Source organism: Brachycentrus maculatus, unplaced genomic scaffold, assembly GCF_059751285.1.
Source record: "Brachycentrus maculatus isolate JH-2025_06_01 unplaced genomic scaffold, ASM5975128v1 h1tg000649l, whole genome shotgun sequence".
NCBI lineage: Eukaryota > Metazoa > Arthropoda > Insecta > Trichoptera > Brachycentridae > Brachycentrus > Brachycentrus maculatus.
In genome coordinates, this window is record NW_028281385.1 from 75001 (window position 1) to 88293 (window position 13293).

General features: G+C 29.2%; 1 protein-coding gene across 1 annotated transcript in view; it reads left to right on the plus strand.

Annotated features, from left to right (window-relative positions):
• The window catches only part of LOC148300831 (protein NDNF-like), a 45902-nt gene that overhangs the window by 2836 nt on the left and 29773 nt on the right, over window positions 1-13293 (plus strand). Inside the window, exon 2 of the mRNA XM_088274217.1 lies at window positions 8690-8869. Within this exon, the coding sequence (XP_088130343.1) occupies window positions 8691-8869 (179 nt within the window). The 5' untranslated portion in view covers window position 8690. The remainder of the gene's footprint in view (window positions 1-8689; window positions 8870-13293) is intronic.

Sequence of the window (13293 nt, forward strand, 5' to 3'; positions counted from 1 at the left end):
GACCTCAAAAACGAACCTTTAAGTATTCACGTGTGTCTCTATATCGACAATATGAACATTTCCATAGACTAAATAACCTCATCTCGGACGCTACCATAGACATAATAAATTGGTCACTGCGAATAAATATCTGGTTCTAACACGTGTCGCTCCATGAATTTTACGATTATAATAGTTATAAATATATTTATAAACCACATTGATAGTATAACATCCTATCGGCCAGCATGGATATAATAATACTATTGGCTTCTTTCTTGAAAAAAAAAACATTAAAAAGTCGTGATAAAATCCAAAAATGGTAAAAAAAAAACATTTTTTTTTGTTCTTGATAAAATGACCAATTTGTGATACTAAATGACCGCATGTCGAGTCGACGATAGAAATTCGCTTATAACGCTTTAGTTATTCAGAACTTCTGATATCTCATTTAAAAGTACAGTAGAACCTCTCATAACTAATAATTCGCATAGCGAGTAAAAAAAATAGCATCACGAGTGACAGTGAAAAAGCAAGTCTCTTTTGCACGACATTCATTTGTGAGGCGGGACTTGCGCGCCAGTCAAAACAAAAATGTTTCGCTCAACGAGTAAGATTCTGGAACGAATTATGCTCGTTATTAAATCTTTAGTTATGCTAAATTAGTTGTAAAGAAATAGCCAAGATTTTATATAGATATTTTTCTGGCTAGTTATGGTAATGAAAATATCATAAGTCGTCCGATATCAACGAGTCAATTTCATAATTTAATTGAGTTAAGTCATTTTTTACCTGGAGACATTGCAATAACAAAAAACATATCGGAATATATAAAACCCTAAATAAATCCAATATATTAATAAATGTATTAATATGCAAAATGTAGAAAAATGATGTAATGTAAATATCCATAAGTATATGAAACTGAAAAATTATTCGTAATTAAAATAAGCTGATTTTGAAAAAAATTTAACTATAAAAATTAATAAGAAATTGTTATATTTCAGCATTGATCGTTTTTAAATATTTTTTTTAAATAAAATAAAAATATAATGGATAAAAATTTGATATAAACATAAATATGGAAAAAAAACCGTTCCATATTTATGTTTATATCAAATTTAAAAAAAAAAACTTGAAAAGGTAAAATAAGCTTGACCGACAGCATATTTACTTTTTTATTTCATATATTTTATAAACTGAAAATGATACCTTAGACACGAAATGAATTACTTATACTGTTTTATATTATATATTTAAAATTAAATAAAAGTAAAAGCTCTAAATCGAAGTAGGAAAAAAAAGCGGGGGAATACTTTGAGAAGAACGCAATGAAATCTTTGCGTACTAACAGTTTTAGTGATAGTTATATCAATGTTATTTATGAGGGACGACATAACCATGGGTAACCCGTGTAGGTATTTTTGGAAAAGTAAGATAATTTAGACATTTATATTTTGAATAAACAAATTATGGAAAAATGATATCAAACATTTATTATACAAATATTGATGAATCCATAAGAGAAATCAAGAAATTCCGGCATATATTTTATGTGTCATGATTCAGTGTGACTCTATAGAAAAAACATCAAATGAATTATGATGTACCTGTTGAATAGCAACGAGTAGACATTCTGAGATTGATATTTTTAATACACGTAAATAAAGGGTACCAAAAATCATTTAAGAAATTACAAATTTAATTTAATGGAAAACATAATCGCTAATCTGATAAACTTCCTTGTCATGTAATGTATAATTATAAAGAATAAAGAAAGGAAACATTATTTTTTACATGAGAGATTTCTTGTAAAACTTTATGATCGAAGGAATTATAATTTAATTAGCATCGACATTTAGAATTGGATGTTTAAATCACCTGTATGAATCCGGGTAAAGATTATTTCTATTATGTTTTATTATGATTCTAGGGCAATGATATCTTGAGATCGGGTTATAATAATGTAATAATAATATATCATTCGTTTTGCAAAATAAAAAGTGACCATAGCTTTGTCAGGTTGGTCGAATGGTTAGTACAGGTAAGTTCATTGATACCAAAACAGGGCTGTATTGGAATAAGGTAAAAATATTATAATTAATCCACCCATATATTTATTTTCAATTATCAGTTTTGTCAGTTTGGTCTGCCTTATCCAAAAATAAAAAAAAAAAATAAAAAATAAGAAAAAAAAAAAAAAAAATATATATATATATATATATATATATATATATATATATATATATATATATATATATATATATATATATATATATATATATATATATATATATATATATATATATATATATATATATATATATATATATATATATATATATATATATATATATATATATATATATATATATATATATATATATATATATATATATATATATATATATATATATACATATTTATATATATATGTTCGAACCGAGAAATTCTAACATCTAAGAGTCGGCAACACTAACCACGGGACCACAACCCGATATAATTATTTATGAGAGTTTTTTTACTTTTCGATTTCTTTCTACGACTATGTATTTTATTTTATTATTACATAATTTTATTTATTAATCTTTGTTTGAAAAATGTAACCTCTATTAAACCCTCAGTTTATAATTAAACTACATACAACCCACGTCTTAGCATTTTTTTTTAATCTACATAATTGGAAAATGGATTAAATTTAATAAAAAATATACGTTGGAAAATTTTCGAGAAATCGCTGGAAATAGGGTTTATACCCAGTGGATAATTTTAGTGTGTGGGTACTATGTACGATATTGTCGGTAGGTGTTGTTACTATGGCACACAAAATTAAAGAGTTATGGCCAAATATTTGATGCTCTGATAGTTTACGTAACCGGGTGGAAAATTGATTAAACCTCTGAATATAGACACCCTAGATGACCCCTTTAATATAAAAGGGTAGTAAATTTAGATACTACAATGTATCAATCGTATCGACCAATCATAACAAAATACAAACAATCGATTATTCCGACTGCTGACTCGACGACTTCCTCTGCTTGTATTACCAACTACATTGGTCTCTTAAATTTGTCTTGCTGTTCTTTCTTCAGTCATTCGATTCATATGCTCAAACCATCTCAACACACTTTTCTTAATTTCATCGATAATGCTTATCTCTGCCTTGCATTATTTCCTCATATCAACATTTAAACATCTATCGTACATCGTTATGCCGCACATTCGTTTGATTTATCGCATTTCGACTAAGTTTATTTTTATCCTTCTTTTGCCAACTTCTTGATTAACTCCCACACATTGAGGTTGGAACCAAGACTCCATTGTGCACTGCCAGTTTCTCTGAATGGTTTTTATTTGTTATAACTGAATTCATTGCACCATTCACTCTGTTCTGAGCATTCCATCTCCTTTCAATATCTCTTTATCAATCTTTCCATTTCTATAAAACATACTTCCCAAATAAACGATATCATTTACCTGTTGCAAAATTTCCCCATTTAATTTAACATCCAGATTTACATTATTTTCTTTCAAACATCATAACTTAACGCCAATAAATTATTTTCTTGGCACTAATTATACAATTTTGACACAGCTTCTGCAGGTCTTATCTTCTATTGTAAAAAAAAACACAGCATCTTCAGTATACGAAAGGCAACAGGGAGTCAAAGCGATCATTTGATAATCAACGAAAAAAATCATAAAAATATAATTCTGAAACCCCATTTTAAATTTCTCTTTTACATGTTTAATATTTTTTTGTTGAAAATACCAAGGTAAGAAAACTTGAAAAAAATAAATTATTTTGCATAGCTTCGGTATGGGCCTGAAACACGGTGTATAATATATAGTACGTTCAGCCAGGTGCTATAAAAACAAATTGGTTGGAGGGGAATAGAATAATTGGCTTTTTTTCAAGAGAGAGTTTTTTACTGGGTCGTTTTTTGCTAGTGACCTAATCACTTGTTCCATGAATGAATCGAATTTATGCTAGGCAGAAGATGTTAAAAATAGGCTAAATGATTGTCGCGTAGTATACGTAAAAATGTGCAATATATTTCTTAACGGTATATATTTAGAATTTCACTTCATTTTACTTTAAATATACTGCTATTTCTTTGAATAATTTATGTTATGTGCTTATTTTAATGTATTTAAAATGGTTTACACACAATATCACCATTAGAACAGTGCACACTTCACGTTAAGGCACTCACCTTACCCTGGTATCATTTAACTTCTTCTTCTTCTTCTTCTTCTTCTTTTAGGACTAGGTCCTGTCATTCTCGGGTCGCTCCTGGGAGGTGGAAGACCAGCTATCCTTCCATTGTTTAAGTGGTCTTCCTGGGGGTCTGATCCCGCCTATGCTGCTGTCCGCTGCCACCCTCACCACTCAATCCGAACTCGCTCTTCTCACATGATCTCTCCAGAAACGTTTTCTTTCTCTTCCCCATCGCACAACATCTTCAACATCGCAGATTTTTCTTATATCTGAGTTTCTTACTCTGTCGCGAAGCGTTAGGCCTGCAATGGGTTGTAGAGTCTTCATTTCGGATGTCCTAAGAAGGCTTTTTGCCCTCGCGGTGTCGGCTCTTGTTTCCGTGCCGTATGTCAGGATCAGTCTTACGCAGGTTTTATAGATCCTCACCTTACTCTCTTTCAGCATGTATTTGTTTCTCCATACAAATTTTTTTAAGCATCCAGCTACAGCAAAGGCCTTATTTGCTTGCTCTCTTACTTCATTGTAGATTGTAACATTTAATGCAATTGATTTTTTTGCTTAAACACCGTTTTCGTATTGGAAATTTACGTTTTTCTTTTAAATAAATGTATAGTTTTGAAAAAAAGTGTTATTGAAAGATAAGGAGATAAGAAAAAAATTCTCAAAAAAGTATGATGGAGAATGGTCACTTTCAATTTTGTTCTCACGTCACGAATTGGAGAAAAAAGTACATTTTTAATATCTCAACATAAATGAAGAAGAATATGGATGTCTGAGCATTTACAGAGCTTATGACTTGTCATAGGCTAGTTAAGTGATCACTTTACACACGATCAATTCTTAAAAAGCCACTCTCCAAAAATTCACACAAAAATCTGAACCCTGCAGATTTTCGAATAATAGGAGAATGGGAAAACATCTATGAATAATATAGAAAAATATTTAAATGAACCAACGATCTAAATAAAAGACCCATTCCAGATTTGTGAACAAGTATTTGGATACACTCAAAACGAAAAAATTTATTGTTTCCATTTATTGTACAAGTTGAAAGACCAGAAAAAGCTTCGACATTAATTCATAGCAGAATTTAGGCAACCTTAAAAATCCAAAATAAATGAAGTCTGAACGTTATGGATTTTTAACGCTAGCAGATAATTAGACAGTGGGAAAATATTCATGAATAAGTTCGAAATGAAAATATTCATGAATACGTTCGAAATGAAATTATTGAAAAATATTTATGAATAGGTTCGAAATGATAATAATAGTAAAACCCTTATCCGCACCCCAATGGTGCATAGGGCACTGCGTCATATAAACGCAGTGTTATCTTGATCGTTTACAAATGAAGGAAAGGTGATCAGCTCTCCGCTTCAGGTACCAGTCCAGGGTAATATTGAATAAATATGACAGTGAAAAAAATCACTTATATTTATTTTACCCCCCTTGGAAATCGAACCCGGGACCTCCATAACGGTAGCCGAGCGTGCTGACCATTACACTACGAAGGCGAACATGGACGTGGTTCGAAATGAACACATTGAAAACTATTCAAGAACAGGTTCCAAATGAGCATACTGAAAAATATTCAAAAATAGTTTCCAAATGAAAACATTGAAAAATATTCATGAATAGTTTCTAAATGAAAATAATGAAAAATATTCATGAATAGGTTCGAAATGAAAACATTAAAAAATATTCAAGAATAGGTTCCAAATCAAAATATTCAAATGAACTAATGACCTGAGTAAAATATCCATTCGGTATTATCGGTTTCCTATTCTCGTTAGCGGACATCGAGGGTAACACATTACTCAGAACAATTTACGCATTAGTCAGCTACTCCAGACTCACAGCTCGAACGCAGGACCTGCCTCAACATTCTCAAATAGCGTCATCGTAATATTTATATTTACAAACAAATCCTATGCTCGGTAGCGCCGCGTCACGTCACTTTACATAGCGCAAAATGCAACTCATGACTACTGCTATTAGGCGACATAGCGACACTTGTAATATACAGGTTGTTCCAAAATAATTTTAATTATAAATGCATATTATTTTTTGACATCTCATCAAAGATGAAGAAGAATAAGGAAGTCTAGGCATTTACGGGACTGACGATTGGATGGATTAAGTGATCACTTTACACACGTGTAACATTCACCAATTCTACCCATTATTGACAACCACACTACTCAAATTCTTGGAAGTTTTACATATATGAACCAATTTTGAAACATTATTCTTGAATCACTAGAACTTCACAAGAGACATCTATTGGTGAGATGAAATGTATTAGTATTAGTATATGTATATATATATATATATATGTATTTATATAAATATATGTTTATAAATATATATATATATATATATATATATATATATATATATATATATATATATATATATATATATATATATATATATATATACACACATATTTCTAACAAAATAATTTTAATTATAAATGCATATTATTTTTTGACATCTCATCAAAGATGAAGAAGAATAAGGAAGTCTAGGCATTTACGGGACTGACGATTGGATGGATTAAGTGATCACTTTACACACGTGTAACATTCACCAATTCTACCCATTATTGACAACCACACTACTCAAATTCTTGGAAGTTTTATATATATGAACCAATTTTGAAACATTATTCTTGAATCACTAGAACTTCACAAGAGACATCTATTGGTGAGATGAAATGTATTAGTATTAGTATATGTATATATATATATATATATATATATATATATATATATATATATATATATATATATATGTATTTATATAAATATATGTATATAAATATATATATATATATATATATATATATATATATATATATATGTATATATATATATATATATATATATATATATATATATATACATATATATATATATAAATATATATATATATATATATATATATATATATATATATATATATATATATATATATATATATATATATATATATATATATATATATATATATATCTGTGTGGGTATACGTTTTTAAAAAGACGTATTATATTTCAGTTTGTACATATTTCAAATATTCATATATTTGATATTAACAGAAAACAAAAAATTAATAAAACGAAAACAAAAAAAGTTAACAATAAGTACTTACTATATGAGTTATAAAATTTAAAAGAAGAAGCTACTTAGATCTTTTTGTTTAATAAATACTTTCAGCAAAGTTTTATTTCTTGTGTCCCATATCAAAAAGCCACCTTTTTACTCTTTTTTATTTAATTATTTACTTCACTAACTAAGAATTAAAATATAATGTTTAGAATTTTTCGTTTACGTTTGTATACCGGGGATGACACCAGCACCATCCATGTATTTCATAAATTTCTGTTCTAAATTAAACAACTGCATTAAAAAAACACCCTGTGAAGTCTACAGGTACAGAGTGTTTTTTTGCTACGCAATATAAAAAATATTGCTTTAAAATGCTGGTAAGGTTTTTTTTAATTTTAAGTAGAAACAGAAAAAAAAACTATTTCAAACTATAACACTGCAGAATAACACTTTTTTCTATTGTCGATAACGGAGAAAAATTAGGCTTGACCAATTTTTGACAGCTGTCAAAGTGTTAAAATTACTAAATAAAAAAGACGTATTATATTTCAGTTTGTACATATTTAATACTTAATTATGAATACAATAAATAATAAAAATTGTTAATACTACTTAAAGGGTGCATTAAATAAATTGTAAAATATATTATAAGAGAGAATAACTAAGAAAGTATATTTGGCGAATGTGACTTGGCACGATCAGATCAATCAGATCCTAAAATCTGGTGGTGTCAAAAATCCTTCACATGCGTTCATCTAGTCATACGTGCCCTCCGATAAGGCAGACTTTTAACACCACCAGATTTTAGGTTCTGATTGATCTGACCGTGCCAAGTCTTTTTCGGCCATCCTCGTTCTGTTCTCCAATTTTTTATATTACCTACTATAGCGTACAAATAAGCCTCCCGATTTCAAGATAGTTTTAATAGATCAATATTTTTATACAAAGCTTTCCAACCGCATTCCCAGATCTGAGACAGAAGCATCTAGGCTTCTTGAGAGACCTTCTTTTGCAAAGCAATTTTCGTTTTTATTTTATGAACTAAGTTGCGAAATTTATAGAAAATGTGAAACAAAATTGTATCGCAATTTTACTGTGAATTTATGTACATTAAAATTTTTTCAATATCCCTGTCACTGCCAATCTAAATAAATACAAGTTTGTAAAACCACCACCAAATTTTCTAGAAGTGCCTTGGTGTAGGCAGTGAAAAGAATTAGTAGTTATTTAGTTCAGTTCGTCAGCTAGATCCGATTCCAACCCGACGTTGGGTGGCACACAGACGCCTCAAAACCCCGACCAGCACAGCAGACAGACAGACACGGAACAGTGCAAGGACATTTTAATTGTGTTCAATTATTTGTTTTATTTTCAGCATGATTCTTCGGTGGCTGATAGTACTGTGCGCTCTCCCCCTGGCGCACCCCTCGCCCGCCCCCGCCCCCGCCCAGAACCACAAGTCGCCGCCCAACGTGGAGCTCACCTTCCTGAAAACTGGACTTCTTCCCAAGGAGCATCAGGTCTCGCTTTACCTCAGCAAAGGCGAGATCAAAAGGTTCGCATAATTTAATTATTTGTTTGGCGTAAAACTACAAATACTTTCCTGCGCATAAGGGTTAGAAGAATAATATCATCTGACCAACCAAATTCTATTGTTAACATTTTGAGATTGGTAATTTTTGAAAAAAAAACAACATTCACATGTGGAGGTCCTCACCAAAACTTTACAACTCCACTATAAATGATTTTAAGTAATCAGGAATTGTACCTTGTAAAATTTGTACGTTTTGGTGCGATTTGATGATTTCATATTGGTTTAACACAGGATCGGTCACTTTTTTTTATTCGGGAATTGTACAACTTTACGTTTAGTAAAAGTATATAATAAAAAATAGTTACATTCATAAAAAAACGAAACCCAACTACACAATTCCACATTTATGTTATAATAATAACGATAAAAAAACATCAATAGATAAAAAATATAATAAAGAGAGTGGGAGTGTGTGTGAATGAGGAAGGGAGTAAAAGGGTAAGGGTATGGTTTTGTCGCAACTTTAATTAAGATTTCGATAGAATACAGTAATCAGAACAGATTTGCATTAAAAATTTTGCATTAATTTTTTTGCACTATCTATTGGAAATGTAACTTTTTGTTGAGGACCTCCACATATATTCGTCATTTGATTGCAAATTAATTTGATAAAATTTTTAAAAGGATTATGCCGTAATATTTCTGGGATTAATTAATGAAGGACTCACAATTAGTATGCGATCGACTGAGCTAGAAACTGGTCATTGCACGATTTAAAAAAAAAAACAATTTGACTTTTTTACAGAAATAATCATATTGATTTTTTTTAAACTCATTACCCTTCAATAACTCTTTTCTTTTTAAAACCATATATTAATCCACAACATTTTTTTTTTAATAAAACGGTGTTTTAAGAAAAAAGAAATCAATTACGTCAAATGCTACCTGGGTTTAAAGAAAATGATGTGAGTTGCGATTTATCGTATATTGGGCCTTAAGAAATGCATGAAAATGAAAAGTCTTTCGTCAAATCGTAGAGAATTTAAAAAAAATATAACACTCAAAATAATGGCAAATCAAAATCAGGAATCTGCCTTATGTTTCGAAGATTTCAAATTTAAAAGAAATATATTTATTGATTTCTTCTTCTTCTTCTTCTTCTTTATAAGCCCTCTGACCTCCATTGCGACACACAGCGACAATATCGTCAGACCATCTCTTTTGGGGTCTTCCGACACCTCTTTTGCTCTCTCAAGGTCTTTATCGTAGAATTCTTGGGGTCCATCTCCTTGCAAAGCAAACAACATTAATCGGAATTATTGACTTCATATTATTAAAAAAATAAAATAACGAAACCGCTTTCAAACAAAGTTTCTAGGTATGGCAGAATTGGGAGGAAAAATTGACCAATTACAGCCATGAGACACCTAGACAGCCACGTCAGATTCAAAAATATGATTTCGCTAAAACTGCCAAACCTAGCCTGACCAAACCTGTCGTTACTGAGTCAAAAGTAACCTATTTTTAATTAATGTTTTACTTACTAAATACTTTGAATACTTACTAAGTAAAATATTTAGAAATCCTAAAAATAAACTGCAACATTTTGAAACAATAGAAATTCATAAGAATATAAATGACAATAAACCCATAATTAACAATATGACAATGACTAAAGCCTCCCCCCTTTTGTCTATGTTCCCTCTGATAAGAAATAAAAAATAAAAATTAAATTAAATTAATAAATAAAAATAAGAAACAGCTACTACCCCCTCTTCGACCTTCAACGTCCCAAGGACCCAACTCTAAAATTTGGAATTATCTTCACATACGGTGTTTGAAAATGATGCGAAATGCATCGAAACACGTGTCTCAGTAGATTTTAAGAAATAGTGGTATTTACTAAGTAAATCATTAATTAAAAATGGATAGATTTTACCACACAGTGACTGCCGAATCTATTAATGAAATCAATTTTACCGTTGAAGACACTTGTTTAATTGCGAACAGAGAATTGAGTTGTAAGACAAGTCAGAGATAATCTTAAATTCAGCGAGTCAAAATAAAACTCACGAAGCGAATTGGTAATGCGAAGGCCTGAATTATGATCTAGGTGTTCCTATGTGTAGCACATACATCTTGTGGATATACAGTAGAGCTCTTCCAGGTGTAATTTATCGTTATTTATTGTTCCTGCTTCCGGTGATTAGCCTTGGTCTCTCATTATTCCATTCGTAATGTTACCATAAAAGTTTGTGGGAAAGTCGATTATTTTTATTTAAGCCAATCCCTAACTATCGCTTTGGTATAATTAACATAAATTAGATATATACATTAGAGTTTAATAGAATAAAGTCGATTTTTCACACCAAATCTGAATTCAACCATTGTTCACTCATTGTTCAATATTATCAATACGACACATAAAACGCTTTGTCAAGTAACTAAAATGCTTAAAAACAAATAAACAAAATTTCACGAAAAAATATGAAGAAAAAAAACTCATAAAAAATTTAATACACTGTAAAACTCTTCTTCTTCTTCTAAACCTTATCCGCACTAAATGGTGCATAGGGCACTGCACCATATTGACGCAGTTTTATTTTGATCGTTACATACAACAAGGCTTGGTGATCACTCCTGTGCTTCAAGGAGCAGTCCAGGGTAATATTAGATAAATATTAGAGTGTGAAATCATCAATTTTTATTTTCATCCCCCTTGAAGTCGAACCCGGGACCTCCAGCACGGTAGCTAAACACGCTAACCATTATACCACTGAGACGGACAAATATTATGTATTTAATACTCATGTATAGTTTTATAAAACTACATATAATAAGCAAAAGCTAGAATTCACAGAAAATAATAGCAAGAAAAAGTGCACTAACGTGAATGAAATAAAAATAAATCCAATATTTCATAAAGAAAATAGGAATTAAAAATTACATTTTTAAAAATGGGAAATAGAAATTAGTTTTCAAAAATATGCAAAAAAAACTACCCTCATTATATTTTATTAGCGTTTACAACTGATGTTACATTTCTTTGCTGAATACGAAAAAATTGTAATAAATGTCAAATGAACACAGATAACCAATAATCAAAAATTACTTTTTCAAGGTATTAAAGGACGTTTTACTCCGGAATTTGTGCTTATACAATCAAATATGAAACAAACAAATTATCGAATCAATAAATTAGGCGTATTACAATTTAAGGCTTCTAAAAAGTTGTAAATACCTTTTATATATAATATTTAAAACAGAAAATCCTAAAAGTAGCATCCCTCGAGTATTTTAGTCGTTTCAAACATGGTAAATTTGAAACCAAATATATTTATAAGTTATATTATATTTAATTTATAAAATAGCTTATAAATACAAATATTTAGTTTCAATTTTACTATGTTTGAATTTACTAAAATACTCGAGGGACGTTACTTTCAGGATTTTCTGTTTTAAATATTATTAATTCAAAAATATTAAAAAATCATTTGATAACGCATGGTAAAATAATATATATATATTTGTTAATGTGTTTAAGTTACAAGGCAATAAATTGATAACAAAATTTCTATTTTATCGATAGTTTTCTATCTGAATGTTCTATTGTATGTTGATCTCCCCTAGAGATCGCACCTGACTGACCATAAAATATGTGTGTATATTTTAGTATATTTTTTCCTCATATTAAATAACAACGATACTCTTGTAATAAATACTGTAATAATAATTATGAAGCATTTAGTTCGAAGTTATAAAAGAAATTAATAAATAAAAATAAAAACCTAAATATCCCTTAGTTAAATTTTGATTAGAAAATTTACAGATATGTTTTTGTAGTGATTGTCCTGACAAAGAAATGGGTACGTCTCGAAACTGGTAAACAAAAATTCTCGGTTAGTGGTTGTATACAAATATTACAAATATTTTTGTAAAAAAATTAAATAAATAATTCTGACAAAGTAAATGCTTTAAATATTAATAATATTGATAGTATAATATTTTCACATTTATTTTTTAATTATTATCATTCACTTTTAAACCTGTATACAAATAATGTATGTAAATAAAAAAGATATCTTTTATGTACTAAAATAAATAAGATGTATAAAGTAACATATCTACATACTAATAAAAATAAATAATTGTTCATTTAATACCAAAGTTGTATATCATTAAAAACCACTGGCTGTCGGATCTAATAAATTAACAATTTATTTTCCAGTTTCCTAACTGAGCTTTTTATTTTATTTATTATTTTACTTTTTTCATAACATTAAGTAGTGAGTTATGAAAGAAATGTTATATTTAGCATTCATTGCATCCATCGTTTGACAAAATTTGAGTATTTTTATTTTTATTTAAATCTAATTATGTATGCTGTCGGATCTAATAAATTAACTATATATTTCTTAGCCTCTTATTTTAGTTTTTTTTTTATT